We start from the raw sequence: 26,538 nt of genomic DNA, 5'->3' as shown, positions 1-26,538 counted from the left end.
TTATGCGATTTACTTGCCTGTTTTTTTTGTACAATTAAGTATCATGCCAAATATTTTACATTTGTTATAAAGATGATGATATGTTATATTAGAAATTAAGTGGAACCATGTGTTGATATATTTTTAGGATATCAGTATATTATATTGAAATGTATTTAATTTTTAATAAATGATATTTTGGGAGATATTATTTGTTAAAGTTGAATTATTCTTCTGGACCAAGTCTTTCATTATTATTCTTATTATTGAACGTTAACAGTTTTAAGACTAAATATAATTATTTATTTCTCAAGAAAAAGTTCAGTTTTGTTGACGGTAATTTGTGCCTCAAAACATTTTATTTCAATTAAAACTTGCTAATTTCGAAAAGGGATAAAAGCCATCATTGTTTTTAAAAGTATGAGCCAAGTTACTAATGTTTAGTAGACATAAACGTTACGTATTTTATCATGTAGCAAATAGTGAGTTAAATCTTTCAAATATTTCTATTTAAAGCAATTAATTGTATAATAGATGTATTTACCTAAAAAATTAACAGTTGCTTGGAAAGCGGGCACTCCGAAACTTTGAAATTTTGTACTAGAAACAAAACCATAGAGCATAACTGTTAACTAACAGCATCTATAGAGCTAAAGTCATAGATAAGTCATATTAATTTGCCGCTACATTATTGTTGTGGCGCTATAAACGCTGAAGGTAGAATAGTATACACAGCTTTAAAATTGAATACCTCCATTAAAAGCAAGCAAAAACAATTTATAATTGAAAATTGTTCAAGTTTAATAAGACCAACATAAAATTACAGTTTTTTTGTTTATTTCATTGCCTAAAATTTAAAAATGTTCATGACTACGTCAGCGGTTGAAGGCGACGAGAATTAAGGAATTTTGTAAATTACCTTTTAATTAATTAAAATATCTTGTAAGCACTTACCTCACCAACATTGTTACGAATAATTGAATTTAAAATATCCATTCAATAGATTAAAAAGTAATATCTTAATTAAAGACTTGATTAAAAATAATATTCCAACAGAAAAATGTTGTTTTCAAATATGGTACTTTTTGAAAACAAATGTTTTGAGTTGAGAGAAACAAAATGAAAAACAAATTTAACCCAGTGAAATAATTCATTTGAACCCGGCAAATTTCAAATTTATTCAATGAAATCTGAAATATGAATTAAATATGATGCTGTGCATTATAAAATAAAGGGACCAAATGAAGGGAACGTTTGAGTATTAATTTTGAAGGTAATTTTTAATTAGGTAATCGGCGTTGCAACTTTAGTGTATAATTAATGTTTAAATACATACATACAAAACAACATTATGTATACCGAGACAAATACATACATAAAAAGTTCAACTTATATATATGTAAATGTAAATAAATACATATGCATCATATTAGATGAAGAGTACGAAGAAATACGGACTGCTTCTTATATATATATAAGATACATAAAAATATAACAATAACCTAATTAATATAATTGATTCATTAATTAATGGTAGTGTGTTATTGATTTTTATTGATCGTTATTTTTTTATTACGTTGGTTCCTTAATTATTAATTATTTCTTTGGGTTACTTAAACTCTAACAACACGTTCACATAATTTTTTTTACTTACTTGTTAATTATTAGCTTTGTTCGGTATCAGTTCCCATCCCTCTCCTTCCCCCGCCAACTGATAGTGGCGTCGCCTCAAAGCGGACAGGTGCAGTCTTTCTTGTTCTAATTCTTTCTCTAATTCTAAAACACGTACTTGAGCGTCCATTTCCAGTCGTTTCGCCTGATGAAGCGTCATATTCGATGTATCAAGTTCCTCTACAACGACAGGAAAATAATGAAAAGGTATTTTTTATAAGTAATCCTAAAATGTAGCATCGTACTGCAGATGGCGTTTACCGCGCCATTTGTGGTATTTTCTAAAACGCGCTGTAAAGACAGCAGGTAAAAGTTGGTCTGTGTTCCGTCGGACCTGCCTGCGACGTGCTGATGAGATCCAAAAAGAAATCGCGATCTTTATTTATAAATCTATTTTAGACGTACGTTCAGTGATTTCCCAAGAAAGTCAGAAAAACTCAAAGAAAATTTAAATGCTGTTTGATGTACACTAATTGTTTGGGAGGTTCCTGTTGGATGTTTCAATTCGTTACAAGTTTACAACTCACCTGCTTCATCTATGAGCGAACTGCAGTCTTTAACTGTTGCAACGACGCCTCCAGTAGCGTTCGTAACGCTCTTAGACGCCTGCGTCAATTGTTGTAAATTGTCGCTGTTTCTGTTGGCCTTAACGCGACTAGCTACCACTAACTGGGCGGTTGAAGCGCTTATTTCTTGGGCAGCTACCACCAAATGCTCCAACTTACCCTGTCCACTAACAGCTTTGTCAGCCGCATTACTAAAACAAAAAATATCAAATATTAATATCGATAAGCCACTGGCCAAATTGAAGGACTTCTTTAAAAGCAAACTGATATACGTAATATCTACCAAAATATGCTGCTAACTGATGTATGTTCTATGTTAGGCAAGGGCTTAAATAAAGTATGTCAATTAAATATTAACTTACAGTAACAATTTTGCTGCAACAGCAACTGCCTTGGCTGCTGAAATAAATCCATCAGTCCACTGATGGTTCCTCTTATAGAATTCTTTTGCACTTGCAGTTCCCTTTAAAAAAAAATAAACATTAATTTACATTATAAAAATATGAATATCATAGTTTGTTGGTTTACCTTTCCTTGAGCAACAATTTCGTTTTGTAAAAATCTTGCTTTTTGTACTAAAATTCGAATTGCCTGCATGAGAGTTGTACAAGAGTCTAGGATCTTTTCGTTGACCTCCAGTTTTATTCCTGAGTCTGCAGCCCGAGATTTGCTTAACATTTCCTGTAAATACATAAATTATTTAAAAGATTCAATCAAATTCAATGCATTATGGTGTCAACAAGAAGATTTTTATTTATTAAGTTATGCAAAAAGACAATCACCGAAGCTTAGCGTGTTGCCTATATTGTAGAGCACTACTGCTAAAATAATTTACATAAAACAATTTTTTTGGTATTTATCTAATAAAAAGAACATAAAACTCGATAAAATAAGTCTTAATTTGAACTTACGATACAGCTAATGTTTGGAAATATTATTTTTGTCATAATTCAAATAATTATCTAGTTGAAATGAGAACAAAACATTAATCCGAATAGTGAACATTACTTTTAGGTTTAAAATATTACCTGAATTAATTTCGCAGCCTCTTCAATTGCTTTATCCATGGCAGCCATTTCGTTTTCTATCATATCAGCTAAACTTTCCGCTGTTTCACCCTTCAAGGAACCGCTAATGGTCTCTGCAAGGGAAGATACCCCATTTAGTCGTTCTTTCGTCAATTCCACTTCTTTTTCAGCTGATTGGCCCTTCCTAAGGGACTCCAAAACCAGAATTGTACTTTCACCAAGTTGTTTACAAGCATCAGCCATTTCTACAAAGAAAGCAATTAATTTTCCAATTATTTTTTCTTGTTCAACTTACTTTCTCCAAACATGATGTCTGGGCTAGTGTTAGATGTGGCTCTTCCTTGCAGTAAAAACGTCGCTAGTCTGTGGGCTATTCTAGATGACGATGCTACAAGATTTGAGGGTTTGTCGAAGGAAACTGTGAGGGCTGAATCTAATGCTTCCAAACATCCAGCTTTTAGACTTCGGAGGTAGTCGGTGGTACAGGTAACTGCTGCCAAAGCAGGATTATCAATTTCATGTATTGATCTCTTTACTATAATTTCACTCTCTTCCATTGATTTTACGAGAATTTCTTTGATTTTATCCATATTATCCAACCTCGCTAAAATAATTATTTTTTTAATTAATTGACTAATATAGTAAAGTAAAGTAACAGCATATTACTTTGCTCTATTTCCTTGTGTAGATTTTCGTTGCTGGTCAAAAGGTCACTTATTCGTTCTTCAATGTCCTGTTTGTAGGCTTTGACTTTTATCAATTCATCGTTTAATGCATTTTTATCCCTGTTTGCATCTTCTATGCTTTTCCGTAACACCTGTAAAGGAATAAAATATTACACCTACGCTTACATAAAGGTAATTGAGCAATAAGTATTTACTTCAGTTTCCATATTAAAAAGGTCTTTATCTCTCCTCAAATTTTCCAATTCTTCAGACACCTCTACAGAGGACTGCTGTAGCTTTTCTTGTTCTTTAACATGGTGAAGTTCCACTTCCTTCATCTGATCTCTCAAATCAACAATACTTTGCTCTAGCTCTTGTACTCGTTTGTTACAAGTTGTTACATTTTTCTGTAATTCGCCTTTCTAAAAAAAAAAAAAAAACAAAGGACATTTAATGACTTTTTAAATTCATTATTTAAATTTACCTGTCTCAAAACGACTATATGGTCTTCACGTAATTTAACGTACAGGTCTTTGATTTTGTTAAATTTTTCATCTTTCATTTTCTCTAAAAGAAAAAACAAAAAGATAAAAATCCATTTATGGTAAAATGAATAGCGTGTTTTAATTACGTTCAGAGTCCTGCGAATGGGCCACTGCTGTTGCTTGCTGAAATAGGTCCTTTTAAATTTACCTGTCTCAAAACGACTATATGGTCTTCACGTAATTTAACGTACAGGTCTTTGATTTTGTTAAATTTTTCATCTTTCATTTTCTCTAAAAGAAAAAACAAAAAGATAAAAATCCATTTATGGGTATTTTTTATAAGTAATCCTAAAATGTAGCATCGTACTGCAGATGGCGTTTACCGCGCCATTTGTGGTATTTTCTAAAACGCGCTGTAAAGACAGCAGGTAAAAGTTGGTCTGTGTTCCGTCGGACCTGCCTGCGACGTGCTGATGAGATCCAAAAAGAAATCGCGATCTTTATTTATAAATCTATTTTAGACGTACGTTCAGTGATTTCCCAAGAAAGTCAGAAAAACTCAAAGAAAATTTAAATGCTGTTTGATGTACACTAATTGTTTGGGAGGTTCCTGTTGGATGTTTCAATTCGTTACAAGTTTACAACTCACCTGCTTCATCTATGAGCGAACTGCAGTCTTTAACTGTTGCAACGACGCCTCCAGTAGCGTTCGTAACGCTCTTAGACGCCTGCGTCAATTGTTGTAAATTGTCGCTGTTTCTGTTGGCCTTAACGCGACTAGCTACCACTAACTGGGCGGTTGAAGCGCTTATTTCTTGGGCAGCTACCACCAAATGCTCCAACTTACCCTGTCCACTAACAGCTTTGTCAGCCGCATTACTAAAACAAAAAATATCAAATATTAATATCGATAAGCCACTGGCCAAATTGAAGGACTTCTTTAAAAGCAAACTGATATACGTAATATCTACCAAAATATGCTGCTAACTGATGTATGTTCTATGTTAGGCAAGGGCTTAAATAAAGTATGTCAATTAAATATTAACTTACAGTAACAATTTTGCTGCAACAGCAACTGCCTTGGCTGCTGAAATAAATCCATCAGTCCACTGATGGTTCCTCTTATAGAATTCTTTTGCACTTGCAGTTCCCTTTAAAAAAAAATAAACATTAATTTACATTATAAAAATATGAATATCATAGTTTGTTGGTTTACCTTTCCTTGAGCAACAATTTCGTTTTGTAAAAATCTTGCTTTTTGTACTAAAATTCGAATTGCCTGCATGAGAGTTGTACAAGAGTCTAGGATCTTTTCGTTGACCTCCAGTTTTATTCCTGAGTCTGCAGCCCGAGATTTGCTTAACATTTCCTGTAAATACATAAATTATTTAAAAGATTCAATCAAATTCAATGCATTATGGTGTCAACAAGAAGATTTTTATTTATTAAGTTATGCAAAAAGACAATCACCGAAGCTTAGCGTGTTGCCTATATTGTAGAGCACTACTGCTAAAATAATTTACATAAAACAATTTTTTTGGTATTTATCTAATAAAAAGAACATAAAACTCGATAAAATAAGTCTTAATTTGAACTTACGATACAGCTAATGTTTGGAAATATTATTTTTGTCATAATTCAAATAATTATCTAGTTGAAATGAGAACAAAACATTAATCCGAATAGTGAACATTACTTTTAGGTTTAAAATATTACCTGAATTAATTTCGCAGCCTCTTCAATTGCTTTATCCATGGCAGCCATTTCGTTTTCTATCATATCAGCTAAACTTTCCGCTGTTTCACCCTTCAAGGAACCGCTAATGGTCTCTGCAAGGGAAGATACCCCATTTAGTCGTTCTTTCGTCAATTCCACTTCTTTTTCAGCTGATTGGCCCTTCCTAAGGGACTCCAAAACCAGAATTGTACTTTCACCAAGTTGTTTACAAGCATCAGCCATTTCTACAAAGAAAGCAATTAATTTTCCAATTATTTTTTCTTGTTCAACTTACTTTCTCCAAACATGATGTCTGGGCTAGTGTTAGATGTGGCTCTTCCTTGCAGTAAAAACGTCGCTAGTCTGTGGGCTATTCTAGATGACGATGCTACAAGATTTGAGGGTTTGTCGAAGGAAACTGTGAGGGCTGAATCTAATGCTTCCAAACATCCAGCTTTTAGACTTCGGAGGTAGTCGGTGGTACAGGTAACTGCTGCCAAAGCAGGATTATCAATTTCATGTATTGATCTCTTTACTATAATTTCACTCTCTTCCATTGATTTTACGAGAATTTCTTTGATTTTATCCATATTATCCAACCTCGCTAAAATAATTATTTTTTTAATTAATTGACTAATATAGTAAAGTAAAGTAACAGCATATTACTTTGCTCTATTTCCTTGTGTAGATTTTCGTTGCTGGTCAAAAGGTCACTTATTCGTTCTTCAATGTCCTGTTTGTAGGCTTTGACTTTTATCAATTCATCGTTTAATGCATTTTTATCCCTGTTTGCATCTTCTATGCTTTTCCGTAACACCTGTAAAGGAATAAAATATTACACCTACGCTTACATAAAGGTAATTGAGCAATAAGTATTTACTTCAGTTTCCATATTAAAAAGGTCTTTATCTCTCCTCAAATTTTCCAATTCTTCAGACACCTCTACAGAGGACTGCTGTAGCTTTTCTTGTTCTTTAACATGGTGAAGTTCCACTTCCTTCATCTGATCTCTCAAATCAACAATACTTTGCTCTAGCTCTTGTACTCGTTTGTTACAAGTTGTTACATTTTTCTGTAATTCGCCTTTCTAAAAAAAAAAAAAAACAAAGGACATTTAATGACTTTTTAAATTCATAAATAGGTCCTTTTAAATTTACCTGTCTCAAAACGACTATATGGTCTTCACGTAATTTAACGTACAGGTCTTTGATTTTGTTAAATTTTTCATCTTTCATTTTCTCTAAAAGAAAAAACAAAAAGATAAAAATCCATTTATGGTAAAATGAATAGCGTGTTTTAATTACGTTCAGAGTCCTGCGAATGGGCCACTGCTGTTGCTTGCTGAAATAGGTCCTCTTTAATCTGCCTTTCTTGAATTAGTTCACTTTCTTTTGTGGCTAATTCAGTTTCCAAACTGTTCACCTTTTCCTCCAATTTCGCCAATGTTTTCTGCTTTTCCTTAAACGCTGCTTTGGTTTCATGTCTGAAAAGTATAGAGAAAAGCTTTACCTCTCTTCAACGTTTCAAATGTTTTTTTTTTCTTACCGTTGCCTTTCAATTTCATCTTGCAAATGTTTTATCAACATGTCTCGTTCATGAATAAGTTCAAAATAATGGGGGGGTGGAGCTGGCGATAAAGAACCATGGCTGTTAGTGTCGTTACTGTTACTATTACTATTATCAGTTGTGTCCACTAAATTTGCCTCAGAAATTGGCTCTTCCTCCTCTGGAACGGTCACCTCTTGGGTAACGTACGTTCTCAATTCCGCTTGAAGCAAAAAATTCGGTGGATTCTACAAGAGAAAGAAACATATGCATACTATTAATCATTATTTAAATGTTTTAGTTACCTCCGGTAAAGGTGGAACGGTAATCAGATTTCGGAAATACTGAAGATTGTTAGTGTTTTGATAAAAAGCTTTTAACTCCTTAAATTCCTTAAGGAATCGGTCTCGATGACCGGACAAGGTATCAGGAGGCAGTGACGAGTGTAATTTAAATAATATTTTAACGCAATAGTCATACAGTCTTGCGGCGTCCTGTATACAAGGAATGAGGGGTGCTAATCTACACTGACCCGCACAAGTCATTGAATTAGACCTTGACATGTCCAAGGAACCAAAAACTGCAAAAAAATAGTTAAGAAGCAATTTTGAAATGATACTAAAAAATTTACTACTTACTTGCTGCTTGTAATTCCAAAATGCAGTCTAAATAGTCGAACATTTCAACAGATAGCTGAAAACTATTACAAAAATTAGTTGGAAAAGTCAATTATGCAGATTTTGTCTTATACTTACTAATTGTTTATGTCACCTGCAGCAATTGATTCTAACTCCTCGTTAGTGACCCCCAAATGTCCGGGAAATCTCGGGTTTCTCTTGTGGAAGTCCAACTTTGTCATTAACAAATTACAATAAAGCCTAATCATTTTAGCATAACTATCTCTCAAATGTACCTAAGAATAAAACAATTTATTTGTAATTTACAGAAAACAATAGTTCCATGGAGTTATAATTTTACCCATAATTTTCCCATTTCGTCAATGTCCCTCTTGTGTCTCTGACTGTGTACGAGACAAAGGGGGTGTCCCTCCCTTAAAACCTTGTGGACTACGTGACACAGTTTCCAAGCGACGATCCTGTCGTCGAGATATGGAAGCCTAAGGGTAACCGCCCAAAACGTCTGGGCACCTTGCTCCCGAAAGGTACCAATGATGGCGGAACGAACATGTTTTTGCTTTACAGGCACTTCGAGGTTGTTTATAGCTTTATGAATGGCAGTAGCCTGCAAAATTTATTTCATCTTATAATTTGAAATATACTAAATAAAACAGAAAACAATACAGAAAAATTGAAAAATAGCGAATTATTACCACTTTTTGGTTTTCAGATTAAAATGACCACTACAAAATTGCATAGCATTGTCAATTACTAAAATTAATTGATTGATTGATTAATGTCACGAAAAAATTGTAACTTATTACTCATAAATATGTTTTACCTAAACATATTTATTTAATAAATTACTTATTTTATTTAAAAAGTAACTTGTAACCTACGAAAACGGAAAAAATAATTTCTTTAATGGATTTCCAGAAACGGCTGAATCTAATGCTTCCAAACATCCAGCTTTTAGACTTCGGAGGTAGTCGGTGGTACAGGTAACTGCTGCCAAAGCAGGATTATCAATTTCATGTATTGATCTCTTTACTATAATTTCACTCTCTTCCATTGATTTTACGAGAATTTCTTTGATTTTATCCATATTATCCAACCTCGCTAAAATAATTATTTTTTTAATTAATTGACTAATATAGTAAAGTAAAGTAACAGCATATTACTTTGCTCTATTTCCTTGTGTAGATTTTCGTTGCTGGTCAAAAGGTCACTTATTCGTTCTTCAATGTCCTGTTTGTAGGCTTTGACTTTTATCAATTCATCGTTTAATGCATTTTTATCCCTGTTTGCATCTTCTATGCTTTTCCGTAACACCTGTAAAGGAATAAAATATTACACCTACGCTTACATAAAGGTAATTGAGCAATAAGTATTTACTTCAGTTTCCATATTAAAAAGGTCTTTATCTCTCCTCAAATTTTCCAATTCTTCAGACACCTCTACAGAGGACTGCTGTAGCTTTTCTTGTTCTTTAACATGGTGAAGTTCCACTTCCTTCATCTGATCTCTCAAATCAACAATACTTTGCTCTAGCTCTTGTACTCGTTTGTTACAAGTTGTTACATTTTTCTGTAATTCGCCTTTCTAAAAAAAAAAAAAAAACAAAGGACATTTAATGACTTTTTAAATTCATTATTTAAATTTACCTGTCTCAAAACGACTATATGGTCCTTGAGCGTCCATTTCCAGTCGTTTCGCCTGATGAAGCGTCATATTCGATGTATCAAGTTCCTCTACAACGACAGGAAAATAATGAAAAGGTATTTTTTATAAGTAATCCTAAAATGTAGCATCGTACTGCAGATGGCGTTTACCGCGCCATTTGTGGTATTTTCTAAAACGCGCTGTAAAGACAGCAGGTAAAAGTTGGTCTGTGTTCCGTCGGACCTGCCTGCGACGTGCTGATGAGATCCAAAAAGAAATCGCGATCTTTATTTATAAATCTATTTTAGACGTACGTTCAGTGATTTCCCAAGAAAGTCAGAAAAACTCAAAGAAAATTTAAATGCTGTTTGATGTACACTAATTGTTTGGGAGGTTCCTGTTGGATGTTTCAATTCGTTACAAGTTTACAACTCACCTGCTTCNGAGATCGGGCTGAAACTATAGCTACAAGCTATCCAAGGATGGTACTATAGAATGTCACCTCAAGGTAGGCCTAGTGGCGTCATCTCTTGGTTAGGCCGGAAACTTATCAATCCACCCTCGTATTCTGCGTTTACAGTAGTTTTCACGCAGTTTTGACAATTAATATTTCCAAGATAATAAATTATAAAAAGTTAAGATAAATTTTTGTATAGTTTATTGTACTAATTTTTTAAATAAATCATAGAAAACTTTTGACAAGCATTGGTTATTCTTCAGAGAGGCAGTATAGTTGTATATCAAGACTTCCTGTTCCTATCTACTTCCGCGACTAGTAATAACTAATATTACAAAACACACTCAGCTATCGCAATGTGTTGATGTACATTACACATGTAACACAAAGCTAGACAAGAAAACCAAAAAAGGAAACAATGTGATGCCTAAAAACCGTAACACACACAGATGTTTATTGCTACTTTTTTATGTATATATCGCAGTTTTTATCGTATAAAGTTATTGTTATTGCATTACCAATAGAAATAAACCTTAAAAACATGAATGTTATTTAAAACACATGTTTATATTACAAAATTTATTACTGTGGGTAAATAAAAATTTAAATAAGAAAAAAATTATTGGAGTTCAAAAGCCTCTAGTTTGGTAGAAACAATCAAACACATTAACTACATTTTTCACGCTACTTGAATACCATTTTACCTCTGACGACAAATTACCATCGTTAATTAGTTTTTAATGAACCTACGTCAATGCTTCTTCGTTCCAGTGCACCTCAAACTTTTTGTAAACTGGCAAACTAATATTTTTTAAAAATCATAAAAGTACTAAACATAACTTTTTATTAACCTTCTTTTGTTTTAGACATACAAGGCAAAGTAAAAATGTATCCATTTCATGTTGTTGAATTATGTATCTTTTCGTTACTTTCAAAATTAGAAGAAAAAAATTTTACAAATGCTAATAAACCATTCAAACATAACTGATTAAAAAAATTAAGCTCAAATTATTAGTATCCACCCATTACCTACATACCAACTACTACTTACATATTTGTTATAATCTTTCTCTGTTACCATCAGATTAACCATATTATAGGTTGGATAACCATTTCTTTTATTTTCAGTTTCCATTTTCCATTAACCATGCAATGTATTAGTAAAAGCGTCATAAATAAATTAAAAAATAGTCATATCATGCAGTCTGAAAATTCCAAGCAGAAAAGAAATATATTTAGCTAGTAAAAATGCACAAGTAAGCCTAAAGAAAACAGATTAGGAAATTAATTAACTAGTTTAATACAATTAACATGCACAGTCCATTATCATAACAAAGCACTTTAAAATGTATTTAAAACTCTAATTTGGTATTGATTAAACTTCAAAGAAACTATTGAAAATATTTTTGTAAGTACCTATGTTATTATTTGTATGTAGTAAGAAAGAGACTAAAGCAAAACTGTAATAAACGAACTAGGTATGTACTTGGCTATCGAAACAATTATTTTTATTACCACTTGCAAATGCACGAAGTTCGTTATTTTGATTCACTGAAGCACATTAAATTACTGCAACAATACAAACCACATACATTTTATTTAGTTTGTAATTCAAGAAAAACTAAACTAATTATTTAAAGGTGGATGCATTAAGTTATAAATAATTTTTATTAAAACTGACAAATTAAACATAAGTAACTTTGAAAATTTCTTTTAATTAAAAAAAAAACTTACCTAATAGACAAAGAAAAGTAAGGTAATATAAATACTGTACACTTAATTTAAAACGAAACCAAACAAAGAGTGAGATAATAAATAAGTAAATATTTTCTATAATAAATAAAGCAAGTAGTGCCCGATACCCCAACTAATTATTGTTTTAAAGACAATTTAAATGTTAATCATATTCACATGAGTGGTACACTTACAAGTTGCAACCACCTGCTAAACAAGAAAATAAACAATTCATTTTAATCTAGTAGAATTAAACTAAATTAGCAGTAAAATTTGTTATTTAAAAAAGAACCGTTTGCAATCACCAAGATAAAGAATTGATAAGATTAAAGCTTCAATATTAAAGATTAACAAAAATTATTATTTATTCACAATGAGTGTTAAAAGTTTTTGAACTTTCTAAAACAATCAGAATCATGTGTTCTTATCTGCCCTGGCAGGGACTCGAGCTCATTTACCAGTCGATACAACACCTTTTTTTGTTCCTTTGTAATATAATAAAATATAAAAAAATATCGAAAAGGGTAAGTGAACATAATCTTACATTATTTTGATCAATAATAGTTATAAACTCTATTTGCGAAAAACTCTGAAAAACACTTGCTGAAATTAATGAATGACTATTTTTCCTTGTACTCGTTAAACCTTGACTGTTTTTCTCGAAGGTCTACACAGATAGTTTAGAACTGGAAGTGAATTATTCATAGCGAAAATAACAAAACTGTTAGTCTTGTAATTGATGACTAATCTGTAATATATATGTTAATATAGTAATGTAAAGACACGCAGTTGTAGATACAAAGCTAACTCCATATTGGGTATAGGTAATTCTGAATTTCATGGTCTATGACCTGGATCACTGATTTTTATTTGTATATTTTTGATTGTATAGTACTCAACACGTTTAATAGTTTTGAAATGTACCTACAATATAAATGCAATAAGCGAAGCCCCTCGTGCACTTTGCGGCCCATGAGATTTTGAAATACCGGTATCTACATAGCAAAACACAGATTTTAATAAAAAAAAATTGAGTTTACTTTAATGTGTTCTACATATTAAACTACCAATAAAAACTTTACGCATTACTAATCGAATAGGTTAACGAACGAAATAGTTGTTACACTAGATATAATAATATACAGTAATATTAAATTAAAAGTAAACTGCTTCTTAAACTGTAAACGAATTTGTATGTCTACGCATACAATAAGATTGCACCAACATTAACTTAAAACAGAAGAACAAGTTACATAGAATAAGAATTCTAATAACAAATTTATTTCGTAAGTTACTTTATTTTTCACTTCTAACACACAGGTACACCGTTTGTAGTTTACTTTCAATTATAAATCTACTTCAAGGTTTTACAATACCACACAATAAATTATTAAAATGTTCTTCTGACATAATAGGGTGATAAATAATCTAATAAGATGTACCTAATTATAAATATAGTCAGCAAAAACCTTGATATCTGCTAATGAAATCCTTTTAACAGAATTTTCATTTTTACATACAAGAAACAATCTCTTTATAAAACAGTTTAAAATGCTACTTTCATTACGCTAATATATCTGCTATAAAGTTGTTCAAAATCAATAAAGACAGCCAACGTACAGCCTTTTTAGATGATGTTTTATGTTAGCTGTTCCGTTTTTTGAACGATTTCACGCTTTGTCCTACGTAAACATTACAATCGATTTAGTAAACTTTATTGGTCAAGGTTTTATTGTGTTACTTAAAACAGCAGAGAACTTTTTTCAGTTAAAAAAACAAGTAGACAAGGGAACGCTAAACTAAATTTTATTATTAGTTGCAGTTGGAAATGAATCAGCAGAAAAATTGCTACATATGTACCTACATGTAATCCTATTTGATTAAGAAATTAATTTCAAGAAAATCACAAATCAATTATATTTTTTTAAGAACAAAACACGAAATTTTTTTATTTGCGTCATGAATTTCTTGTAAAACAGTCTCATAAAATGTATGTTTTCGACAAAATTAATGAATGAAAGCAAACAGCCTTGATGAGACAGCAAAAACAAATTATTAATTAACATGTGCAATTTCATATCTTTTAAGGATATGGTGTTTAATGATTTTTTAATATGTATACAATATTTTATAGATATAAAAAAAAAACAATAAAAAAATATTTTTAAAATACCTAATCCTAAATAATTAGATAGGCAGTAGAGGCATGTTAATTAAGCTGGTTTTGTATACGCAGAAAATGGAATTTATAGAATCTATTTTTGCACCCTATTCGCTTACAGTGCTGACCGAAAATGTAAACACTGTGAAAAAAGAAAGTTCCCCTCGAACAGATAATAATGGAATGATAAAATCATTTAATCAAAAAGCAAGCAAATACAATAAAAACGTTGACAAACTATTTAATAGAATAACAACGTGCCTACTTCTTCCCCTACAGTTACGCCACTGCTATGATGAAATAAGTGATTAATTTGCTATACAAACTAAAAATAGCTTCATAAAATTAATTAATAGATACACATATTAGGTAAGTACTTTCATATAAAAGGTTTTTTTAAAAGAAATTTTCGTTGCCAATGTGTACGAATTAGCCGTATGTCTTATTAATTGTAAAATACTTTTTAGAAACTTCGATTATATAATACCCTTGCAAGTGATAAAGTATTAGTTGTGTAATTTAGCAAATTTACACATTAGGTGATGAGAAAAATATTTAGGTACCTTAGATAAGTAAGCTCATTGTAATCAAACTACAGGTGATTGATATCTTTGTCTAATTAATATATAACAATCGAATTTATAGACGTTTTCTCCTTAATGGCATCCCCGTTTATGGTTGCAAAATAAGTCAGTGACATGACATACATAATCATAAGAGCAATTACATTTTTTTTATGGTAACAAAAACAAACAAGTATGTTCCATGTGCATATACTAATGGGACTCAAATGCGTTCATTAAATTAAACGCTTTCGGTTTTGAATCCCTGTTGCAATGCAACATTTTGTAACAGAAAAAGGAATTTAATAATTAAATTGTATTGTTATCAATAAACAATTACGAAAAAGGCGGTATCGAAATTAGCTCTCATTATGTCTCATACGCCAACCAAATATTTGTCTTCCTGTTTTCACACCTCTGCCCACGCATGAATTGTTTTAAATGCGAATAATTAATTAAATCGTCGTTTCTAGGATATTCGGCAACGAAAGCAAGAAATGCTGAGTAATTTGTCTCTTTAAAAGTAATTACAAGTACAAAAAAAACGTAAACAAGGAGAGAAGAAACGGCGGAATTAAATGCCGACAATAATAACCTATATTGTATACAAAATTATCGCACCTGTGCCTTCTCGAAATTCTCCCTCTCAATTTCCAAGCTAGTTTTTCGTGGATGCAATACTCTAGGTAACGATAACGATGCCATAACACTTATAAACTACTAAATAGTCATTTGTTTCAATTAAACAACAATAAAGAAAACAAAAACACGGAACAACTCCCACACACTACAACACTCCGTCCCTGACAAACACGAACTGAGCAACTTCAGGCTATACTTCGCGCACATACATATTGCTGTGAAGTTAGCTCCACAAGTAAAATATCAGTGATCCTCAAAATGTAGCACTAGTCATGATCAGATGCCAAAACTTGAAAATAACACGTATTGTATGTCTTTTTGTTATATATACTAGATATTCCACCCTATTAGTCACTGTGAGCTCGAAACTGTTAACACCATGCTTCGAGTGGTCGAAATTCACTTTTGTGAATAATTTGTTTTATCACCTTCTTTGTTAAAAATTGTTTGAAAAATTAAATTTAAAGGAACTATATGTAAATAGGTATGCAACACATCGTACACTTAAGCATAAGAAATTGCTGATACTAACCAGGTAATACTACTTTGCCCTGTGCTGACAGCACTCATATTTTTCTTTTATGTATAATATTTGAAGAAAAAACACTTATGAAGTACTATCAATAATAAATAAACCAAATATTAAATCAGATTAGAAAACATATGGCTAAAACATTAGTTTTATTGGAAAAGGATTAAGGATTTTGTTATAAACAAAACGAAAAACTGTAGTAACTGTCGTATTAGTTTATTAACAAATTTTATTTATATCTGTAACCTATTTATTTAAATTATACATACAAACGACTTAAACAAAGGACTCCGTTTCCTTTTCAGCTAGTTTAGTTTTTAAATCGAATACCTGTTTTTGTAGTTCCCCGTTCTATATAAATAACAAAAAAAAAACATTAAGAAAATTAAACTTTTTTTTATATCTTTTTTAGCCATATTTTAAGAAATATGTGATTTAATATTAAAACAAAAGGTGTACCAAATTAACCAAATATTTTTCTTTACTCGTGAAGACGTGATGTATATATAAGTAAGGTTTCCTAATTCTCTTTTTAGTACAGAATTATAATACAATAAAAACTACAACATAAACTTATGAACTTACCTTTCGCAGAACTTCTATGTAGTCAAATCGAAGTTTGGCGTAGAGATCAGTAATTTTGTTTGCTTCTCCGAATCCAAAACGACCTGAAATAAAAACAGCAATACAAAAAATACGTTTAATTATAGTCATTAATTAAGTTGTTAGTACCCGTTTGATTAGAAACAACTTCCGGAACGGCAGCTTTCTGCAGGGACTCCCTCATTTGCCTTTCAATGGTAAGCTGACGATTTTTTTCTTCTAGTTCGGCTTCAAGTTCCAAAATTCGACTTTCTAAACTCAAAGTTTTTCTTTGATTTTCTAGAACGACGGAATCAAGTTTACCTCTGAAATACCAAATAAAAAAGGCACTTTAAATGATAATGTTACGTAGTAAATAACATTTAGTAAAAATGGTTGTTAATTGTAAACATGGTCTCACGATATTATTCTTTATGTTAACCCTTAATTGATTTATATGCTGCATATTTTAAAATTATTCTACTTCACAACACCCTGCATAATTTTTAAAAATACACACCTCATTAGTTCGACATCGTTTTCTACATGCGTATGTGTATCCTTCTCTGTTTCGTTTTTAAAATTCAACTGTTCGTATATTGGTGCAGAAGGGGAAAGTGTATGGTCAGTGCGAAAGGGGTTTCCCCGAAATTCATCATCCAACGATGATATGTCTATTAATGTTCCCTCGTTCGAACCGTGGTGACTGTAACTGAAGTCTAAAGATTCGGTGGATTTACTAAAATGGGACGTGTCACTCAGAGTACCTTCTTCTGGCAAAGTGACATCTTGGGTAACATAGGAATAAAATTCGCTCTCTTTAAAAAAATCTGGAGGATCCTAAACAACAATAAACATAACAAAATTACCATCAACTTAATAAAAACTGGTAAAACATACGTTAGGCAGATGTTGCACCGTTACAAGATTCCTTAAGTAAGGTATTCTATTGGTCCTTTTGTAAAATTCCTTTAACTCCTGAAAAGCCTTTAAAAAACGATCCCTATGACCACTTATGACTTCACCTGGTACCGTTAAATGTAACTTAAACATTATTTTGACGCTGTAGTCGTACAGTTTCGAGGCATCTTGCAAACAAAGAACGATTGGTGACAATAAACACTGGTCTGCAGCACTTAAAAAATCTGAGTTGTTTTGAGTGATGTTTATTGGGCCAAATACTAAAAAAAAAAAATATAAGTTTAACTTTGTTTCAAAATGACAAAATACAAGTCTAAAAAAACTAATAAGTGCCTAGATGAGAATGGCATTACTTACTTGCTGATTGTAACTCTATGATACGATCCAGATAATCAAAAATCTCCACGGCCACCTCAAAACTAATGAAGATTTGTTCAAGTTGGTTAAACTGCAAAATATACTTAATTCTCACTTACTAATTATTTATGTCGTTAGACAGTATTGAATTTAATTCGTCGTCGTTGACAACCAAATTTCCAGGGAACCTGGGGTTTTTACTATGAAAGTCTATTTTTGTGATAAGTAAATTAGCGTAGAGTCTAATAGCCTGACTGTAGGTGCCCCTCAAATGTCTCTACAATCAGAAATAATAATTTCAAAAAATTCCGGATTCACAACAACACCAACGACAGTCTACCCAAAGTTTTCCCATTTCGTCCAATTCTTTTTTGTGTGCTTGACTGTGAACCAAACATAAAGGATGTCCCTCTCTAAGTATCTTATGAACCACGTAACAAAGCTTCCATGCAACAATCCTGTCGTCCAGATAGGGTGCTCTGAGAGCTACCGACCAAAAAGTTTTAGCCCCCTGTTCCCGAAAAGTCCCTACTACCGTAAACCTTAGATGCTTCGGTTTAACAGGACATTCGAGGCCAACTATTGCTTTATTAATTGATTGTGCCTGCAAAGATTTGAATTTAATTGTAATAAATATAAAAATATATATGAAGTAACAAACCACTTACGTATTTTAAATAATCCTTTTCTGTTACCATTAAATTCACCATACTATAAGGGCCTCTGTAACTACTTGTAGAATCCATTTTGGAATAAAAACAGTTTATTTATTGACTTTTAAACCTATATGATTACCATGTGTACGCCACTGGAAATATAAATTAAATAGCTAAAATCTCAATAATAATAATTTATTTATTTAAATTAAAATGTAAGGAAGCAAAATAAGCAGATAAAAAGAAATTTCACAGCATTAAACATTGTTGCTAATTAATAATTTGCGATTAGCGTCAAACAGGTACGTGATACATGCAATTATTAAATTATACGTGTTTTATACTTACACTTTGCACCAATAAAAATTCTTGATATGAAAATATAATATAATCGAATGTAGCACCTTTATTTTCTGCTGATTAAGGTTGGACTCGATCTTGCGTAAAAATAAATAATTAGGTAACTATAGACAATATTTAGTTTTTTGTTAAATTCCAGGTGAAAAGTAATAAACACACAATGTCACTTATCTTTGTATCGTCGTACATTGCGCTCAATCACCTCGCCGATAAATTTAACTGGTACTAAAGCGTGTACCTGTAGCAAGTAGATAATGACTATCTACTTGAATTTATAAAGCCTTTGATAACGCAATTATTAATAAAGGTAAGTAAACTAAAACTACATACCTTTTCAAACTAGTAATTTCAAACATTTTTTACGATGGGAGTAGCTGTATTATCAAATTTAAATGTTTTCAAACATTCTTTTTTTATTTGTGCTCATTTGGAAATTCAGACAAAGTTAGAAACGTTTGAGATGTGGTGTTATGGGCGGATGACAAAAATACCGTGAGAGAACAGAAGGCGCCATGGAAGTTAATAATGAAATGGAGAGGCAGGATGGTGGTAGGACACCTTCTGAAACATAAACGGTTAGCTACGAGACATATTAGAAGCAGCAACAGGAATAAACAGGGGCATACGAAGATTAGACGTGCGTGTCGCAACAAGGCTTTGGACCAACAAATTTGTACTCATGGTAATTATCGTTTCATATGACAATGTAATGTTAAAAATTCCTTAAAACCATGGCCTTAAAAGCCCAAGTCTCCATAGCTACCTCATTCTTCAAAAGCATTTATTATTTGATCACGCAAGGAATTCTTTCAGAAGGGAATAAAACAACTTATTATAAACTTACCCTTAATTATGTATATTTAAAACTCATTACAATTACTTCTCTCTTAATTAATCATCAGCTCGTCTTCTTATATTCATTTTTGCACCCATACCGATTTTTCGTTTCTTAAACGTCGTATTGCCGGTTCCAAGACTTTCCACAGTCTTTTCCTTAAACTCCTTTGGTTGTGGTGTAGGCTCGGGTTCATAAACCGGAACCTCGTACGCCGGTTCTAATTGAGGTAAATCTAACTGTAAGGGTTTTTCACTATAACATAAAAAAAATTAATATACATATAAAAAACATTTTTATTTTATCGTAAACATTAATTAACAAGTATTAATTTTTGTTTCTATTCACCCCCGAGAGTTGTAGAGCAAAATAAAATTGGACTTTTTACTTTAATGCAAAAAACTGAAGAAATTATCAATTTTTGGAAATTGTTACAACACGTGAAAAACGTACGAGACTGTCTTTTTACCTTGTGGTAACTGTTTGCCACTGTCCATAAGGGTTTGTTTTTCCTGGTGGAATAATAGGTGCATGTACAACAGGTGGTAAATCTTCAACCCTTCTCTCTTTTAATTTTTCCCTGAACTGGCGCGCTCTTTCTTCTTCAATTTCTTTCTCATGTTCTTGAGATCTAAAGACGAATCTGTTTAAATAAGTTTAAAAGAGCATTTATAAATATTTTGTACCGTAATTTGTCATCAAGTAATGCTTTGGAATGTCCCATATTTGTTTTATTAGAGCCCATGGACTTTAATAAAGCTGCATCTCGCTGTTCCGCAAGAGATAGGTAACCCTCTTTCGGTGGTTCCCAGACTGATTCTAACATAAAAAAAAACAACAACTCATATTAGTACTTTTTTTGAATAACTGGCTTTGAAATGTTGAACTGCCTAATAACTGATATGTGGTCGCCCTGTATACATGTTGAAAAACGCCTTGGCGCAATTCGATTAACATTTTGTTTATTAGTTTGATTTGTATGTAAACGATACCTTCAGTTTTAATACTAACATTTAAAAGTCAATTTAACATTAACATTATTTATCTTACCGTTTGTTAAAACATTCCAATAATATGTGTGGCCTTCGTTCGATTTTGCCTCATGCCAAACTTTTTTAGCGTCGCTAAGTTGCAAATTGTCCTGTTTCAATTTTTCTTTCAATGCTACCGAAGAAAAATCTGCACTATTTTCAACATCTTTTCGATAAGCCGCCAAAGCCGCAGATTCCATCTGCTTCATCATCTGATCCGTCTTCTGGGATTCCCGTTCCTCCTTTCTGGCATTCCTCTGAATCGTATTGATCCTTTTTGCAACATTGTTCTTGTGTCGTCTGCCTTTCTCATGAAATTCGACGCTCTTAAAAAAATATCCAATCAATAAAATTAGTTTTATTTTGGATACATATACAGGGGGTTGAAAAATAAACTACACTACGTACTCACCGGTTTGTTGTCAGCAATCCAACATTTACAAAAGTCGCAATATTTTCTCGATTGTGATTTCCAATAGTCAGCCCTGTAAAAGTCACAATAAAACACCGATTTTTTTTCTTGATATGATTTTTAATAATCAACAAACAATCCCAATAATAAAATCGAATAACATTACAAATATATATATATAGTGTGTGTGTATATATTAATATATAACTACGGAAACAAAAATAATTCGCACAATCTTTCTCTATCTCACACTTTCTCTCCTCTTCACGATCAAATCTAACACATCTATAATAGTAACATATTTACAGATGACATAGAGTAAAAACAGGTAACAACAGATTTTCAAAGATATGGACTAGACATACGTGTATAGGTATATGTATGTAATAATAATAGTAATGATAATGGTAGTAATACATAGTATATTAGTAACATATCTAATAGGTATGTAAAATACTGGCACAAAGGAAGCAATAGTTTTGTTTTTCAGTTTTAACACAGGGACTGATCAAATAGAAAGTAAATCTCCTTTTCTCCCTAGTTTTTAGGACTTTTTGGATATAGTGAAGATGCCCGCTTTAAATTTGTTCAATCCTTGTATTCGGTATAAATGTATATAACGGATGTTGCGCGTTGTTCGTCTATTTTTAATTTATTACATTGGCATCACTTACGTCCGCGGCTACAAACACTTATTTGTAACGCTGAAAGAGATATTTGTTTATTGGCAAACCCATTCAACTTTAATATCAAAACGATTCCAGATGTTCGTCGATAGAATGTTTATTTTTAGCCTCAGGCATTAATTGAGGATAAACATTTTTACCGACGACTTATTATTATACAAACAACGCGCTATAACATCTAGTTATAAACATACATAGGTACAAGTGTATTGTTTACGAGACACGGAATGGAAATACAATAAGTACAACACTAATAAAAATAAAGGATTCAACTGAACAATAAATAAAGACATTAAGCACGTGTCGTATACAGGGTGTCAAACATTAACACAGAATCGAATCAAAGTCCTGTACACGTAGCACGTGTTTTATAATTAACACATAAAGTTTCTCAGATCTTGATGTACAGGGTGCCCCACCGCCAAAAAAGATAAAGAAGACAGCTATCAACCGTTAGTACCCATCTGCTTAGCCCTTACTTTACTGATTTTGAGTTATGGCAGGACACTCTGTATATCTGCATATACTACTAACAAAAGCATATAAAAAATAAATATATATTTAGTACATTCCTCTGCCAGACATTTTATAAAAAAATATTTAACATTTTAATACTTATAGGTAATTTACAGTGTGTTCAGGCTGTAAATTACAAACAGATAACATCAAATTTTGAGACGTTTTCAATTTTCAACACAATCACAATTAACAATACAAAAAAAATAGTATTATGAAACGGATCATCAGTCATTTTTACTAAATATCATTTAGTAATATTTTCTATGCACCCTGTATGTGCCAAAACTGTTCAATCAATCACTCACTGTTAAAATTCCTGACAAGAAAAAATATACCTATAATTCGGTATTTTTTTGGCACAATATACATAATACATATATTTTAACATCATTACAAAATAAAGTCAAAGTACTTCAAATAACAATGAAAATAATCTCCTCTACTACGACTAGCATAAAATAACTAGAACCATTTAATTAACCAATTATAGTAAACTATACTGTGAGGTAACACAGTATTAAATTAAAGAACATACTGCGATCGTCGTTCTAAGTACGGACTTTATATCTGCGAACTACGTGCGGCCCTATTCAGAAACTATTTTATGTAATTAATAAACTTCATTTTACGATACAGAATTCAAATAAAAAATCATTAAAAAGGCTAAAAATTGCAAAAAAAAAACAGATCTATAAATATCATTTTGTTTCCTCACAGTTTAATTCCATGGTATACAAGGTGGACCAATATAAGAGCGCAAACAAAATTTATCATATCCTATTAGTAAACAAAACTGATGTAATAGTAATAGTGCAATTTTTTTGCGCCAGTTTGTAACAACAAAAGGGTAAATTTTGGTCTACCCTGTATACAAAAAACAGATTAAAGTTTAAAGATGGCATTACTTCTGCCAAACGATGTCATTAATTCGTACCATTAAGAAAATAACAATTTATAACTGAAACAAAGGTAATACTGTTGTTATTGTTGGCATTTAACTGTTGTAGAAAATTTTTAACGTATAAAAATAAGGTGACAAAAGATTTCTGTGAAGTAGCAACTAGACGATGAAATTAATGCCCGACAACACAACGAACGAAATCGTAAGCCGTCCAGCCTGACGCAAGCAGTGTGATAATAAAATATTGTAATAATGAGATAAAAATAATACCCGACTGCGCGCCTTTTTAAAATTAATTTTTCATCGCTACCGTTTCGAAAGACTCGCTTTTTTGAGATTCACATTTTTAGAATTTAATAACATAACGAAAGAATAAAAATAATATTAATATACAAAAAGGCAACTTTTTTCATATAAAAACCCAATAAAATTAAAATGTGTCTCGCCGAATTTAAAGTTCTGAACAAAAATAAGATCGAAAAAAAAAATAGTTTCATACTTTGCTGAATTTGATCATAGAAAATTCGAGTACAGATTATTTGGTAGGGAATTATTTGAGTTCATCATTGGCATAAATCAACTACAAAATGTACTTGGCGGTTGAAACATGAAGAAAAAATTGAAAAAATCCTTTTTTGATAATTATTACAAATCGCTTCAATAAAACATAATCGAAAATAAATCAAAATAATAACGAGGAAAAAAGTCTTATTTTAGGGTCAATCTGTAGGAAGTAAGTACAATACTCAATTAAAGCAATGTATCGACTTCTTCTAATAATTATCTACTCAAACTAACGAAATGCTCACTAGTTTCTTTTTAAAATTATTGGTGTTCTGACATTTTACTTAATATTGAGCAAATAGTTCTTTCTAGTTGTGACAATGAATTTGGTCATTCGAAGAACGGAAAGACAGCAGAAATTCCGTCTGTGCTTTAAGAAAATAGGGATGAAAAATGACTAACAATAATAAAGTAGTTTGTTAATTATATGACAAACCCGAAGACCCTGTAAACATATACAGGGAGAAGACTTTTAAAACTAAAAAATATTTCTCTATTAGAAATTTAAGTAATACCTCAATAAAAAAAGACAAAAGCACCGTCCTCAAAATACGAACATATTTAAGGGAGTTATTTAGAGGGTGGTGTTACTGTGACAGGATGAAAAAGGGATTACCATGGGATGAAAAATTTTATGGACGGTCTTTTACTACCCTATTTTCAATATTATCTTTCAATGATACTTCATTAACTCCCTATATTTAAAACCATTACTATTTCTAAAGTAGAAACGACGAAAAAAAAGTGTTCAAAGAATTACACCCTGTATATGACTTCCCGTGACTGATATAAGTACCTAGTAATACACAAAAAACTAATTAATTGGTATTGTTTATCACAGACAAGGTTAAAAGGTTTTTCTTTTTCTTTTAATAATTTGACTAGACTAAAAATACTTGCATTTTTTAAATCCTAACCAGTACGATAGGTAATATATATAATTAAGTATTATAGTAATTAATAATAATATTGATAAATGTGGATAATACTAAGGGCACTTAGTTTTGGTCACCTCTATAAGGATAGGATAATGTATATCTTCATCGTAATCGTCGTTTTCTAGCAAAATCTCGTGTTTTTCCCAAACGACCGCATTGTATTTGACAATTTCGTTACAATGGAAGCCCTTTTCGCGAGCTTGGCCAAGAAATTTCGTGAGAGTGAGGCCCCTTCGGGGTGCCATTACCAAAGCCAACCCGTTGTTTGATAGAGTATTCCACAACGTTTCGATTAAACAATTTCGAGCATCGTCAAAAAATAAACAATCTGCGCACAAAATAACATCGTAACTGATGGCGTTTTTCTGATTTTTAACATCTTCCCATTTCAAAACTTTTGCCATTATTGGACATGAGAATTTATTGAAGTAAAGACAATTTTTTACGTTATCAACCGATATTTTGTTGCCGTCAGTGGCCAGAACGTGCTTGGCGGACGCATATTTAGCAACCATAAGCCCCGCCATACAAGACATACCACCCCCGAGCTCTAAGACCGTTTTACCTTCAAATAAATCAAAATTTGATCCAATATAATAGCAAAGGGTCTCCTCAGATGGCCAAATACAAATATTTCCTGTGTTGTTGAAGCCCATGAGGTCTTCAGCTGAGAATGTTCTGTTACGATGTCCAATAACCAAAAAGTACTCGATATTGTTAATGTGCATGGAATATTTGTACCACGATCGCTTTTTTGCCTGCTCTAAGACATAATCATCCATTCTTTCATTCACATCAAAGGGAATATTTGGCAACTGTTGTGTGGTTAAAAGCATGAAGGAAGATATCCGACGGACAGAGAATTCATCAGTTGGACTGGATGGTTCACTGCCAGTTGGACTCTAACAAATATAAAAAAAACACCAAATCAGTTCACTTGATTTAGTATTCACAAAAATAAAACAAAATCAGAAAAGTATCTGAACTATATACTACAACAAAGTGACTTCTAAAGCGAAAAATCCAAGTCAAAAATTACAAGCAAACAGACCTTTAGAGCCCTGGCTAAGATGGCCCATCGTCTTCTGGCTGCAGTTTTTCTTTCATTTTTAGAATTTAACACTTGGTCTAAATCAATACTGCCGTTTGGGTGTAAACCGTATTTTGCATTACTTTGGTCCATATATTAGCAAAAAAGTATCCCAATAAAAAGCCTAAAAGGCAATAAAGTTAATAATTTTACAGGATGTTGTATTGCTACCTACAGGTTCAAAGATATTTCCTTCATGCTTTTAAAGAATGGGGGACTCAAACTAACGACTTATACGTCCGGTTAACAAATAAATTGGGTAATAAACTACGATCTAAATATAACAGCGAACTTAAAACATCACTTTGTCGTTATTATACACAGGTTTAATTGACCCATTATAACGACTTTCATACTACAATTAATGTTTTGTTTTTAAAGGCAGGTACTTACATTACGAAAAGTTTCCGCCGCCACCCACAACAAGCTTATTAATTAATTTTACACTACATTAAACACATATCTCTTATAAATTAAAATTAAAGGGAAAGTTTAGCTACTGCTTCCCACCACTCTTCCCTTTTTGGCAGCTGTCAAAATTTCTGGTTAGTGTCAAATATGCAAAAATTTTTAATTTATTTTTAATTTTTTTTTCATATATGAATTCATAGACACGTTAAACTAAATATAATTTAAATAAAACATTAACTTAATATTAAGCGG

General features: G+C 31.8%; 3 protein-coding genes across 5 annotated transcripts; all 3 read right to left on the bottom strand.

The window, feature by feature from the left end:
• Nucleotides 1–1,285: 1,285 nt before the first annotated feature.
• LOC108734821 (huntingtin-interacting protein 1) lies at nt 1,286–15,560 on the bottom strand. Its single transcript, XM_025975454.1, is given in 27 exon segments — nt 1,286–1,830; nt 2,178–2,407; nt 2,579–2,679; nt 2,745–2,897; nt 3,245–3,489; nt 3,540–3,848; nt 3,911–4,061; nt 4,125–4,331; nt 4,394–4,476; nt 4,541–4,595; nt 4,597–4,673; nt 5,044–5,273; nt 5,445–5,545; nt 5,611–5,763; nt 6,111–6,355; nt 6,406–6,714; nt 6,777–6,927; nt 6,991–7,197; nt 7,268–7,350; nt 7,415–7,593; nt 7,656–7,903; nt 7,961–8,235; nt 8,294–8,355; nt 8,411–8,568; nt 8,634–8,897; nt 11,443–11,596; nt 15,471–15,560. Coding segments are annotated over 26 exon segments (4,554 nt in total). The 5' UTR covers nt 11,527–11,596; nt 15,471–15,560; the 3' UTR covers nt 1,286–1,636.
• Nucleotides 15,561–16,218: 658 nt separating this feature from the next.
• Nucleotides 16,219–19,831, bottom strand: LOC108734836 (huntingtin-interacting protein 1). 2 transcript variants are annotated; one of them, XM_018466530.1, is made up of 10 exons: nt 19,744–19,831; nt 18,552–18,691; nt 18,224–18,487; nt 18,003–18,160; nt 17,884–17,945; nt 17,506–17,786; nt 17,126–17,445; nt 16,756–16,931; nt 16,609–16,691; nt 16,219–16,374 (listed from the first exon to the last, which is right to left on the bottom strand). In XM_018466530.1, the coding sequence occupies exons 2-10, from the start codon at nt 18,627–18,629 to the stop codon at nt 16,300–16,302; spliced, it is 1,497 nt and encodes a 498-aa protein (XP_018322032.1). In that variant the 5' UTR covers nt 18,630–18,691; nt 19,744–19,831; the 3' UTR covers nt 16,219–16,299. The 2 variants fall into 2 exon arrangements, with proteins under 2 accessions (XP_018322032.1, XP_018322031.1); XM_018466529.2 differs by lacking the exon at nt 19,744–19,831 and adding an exon at nt 18,888–19,093.
• A 1,042-nt stretch (nt 19,832–20,873) lies between these two features.
• Nucleotides 20,874–26,435, bottom strand: LOC108734837 (calmodulin-lysine N-methyltransferase). 2 transcript variants are annotated; one of them, XM_018466532.2, is made up of 5 exons: nt 26,269–26,435; nt 25,837–25,999; nt 25,351–25,687; nt 21,178–21,250; nt 20,874–21,091 (listed from the first exon to the last, which is right to left on the bottom strand). In XM_018466532.2, exons 2-5 carry the CDS (start codon nt 25,966–25,968, stop codon nt 20,974–20,976), a joined length of 660 nt encoding a protein of 219 aa, XP_018322034.1. In that variant the 5' UTR covers nt 25,969–25,999; nt 26,269–26,435; the 3' UTR covers nt 20,874–20,973. The 2 variants fall into 2 exon arrangements, with proteins under 2 accessions (XP_018322034.1, XP_018322033.1); XM_018466531.2 differs by lacking the exon at nt 26,269–26,435 and adding an exon at nt 26,051–26,248.
• Between the last annotated feature and the right edge of the window lie 103 nt (nt 26,436–26,538).

This window comes from Agrilus planipennis, unplaced genomic scaffold (genome assembly GCF_000699045.2).
Source record: "Agrilus planipennis isolate EAB-ADULT unplaced genomic scaffold, Apla_2.0 scaffold74, whole genome shotgun sequence".
Lineage (NCBI taxonomy): Eukaryota > Metazoa > Arthropoda > Insecta > Coleoptera > Buprestidae > Agrilus > Agrilus planipennis.
The sequence above is the reverse complement of the archived record's forward strand: the minus strand, read 5'-3'. Positions and strand labels throughout refer to the sequence as shown.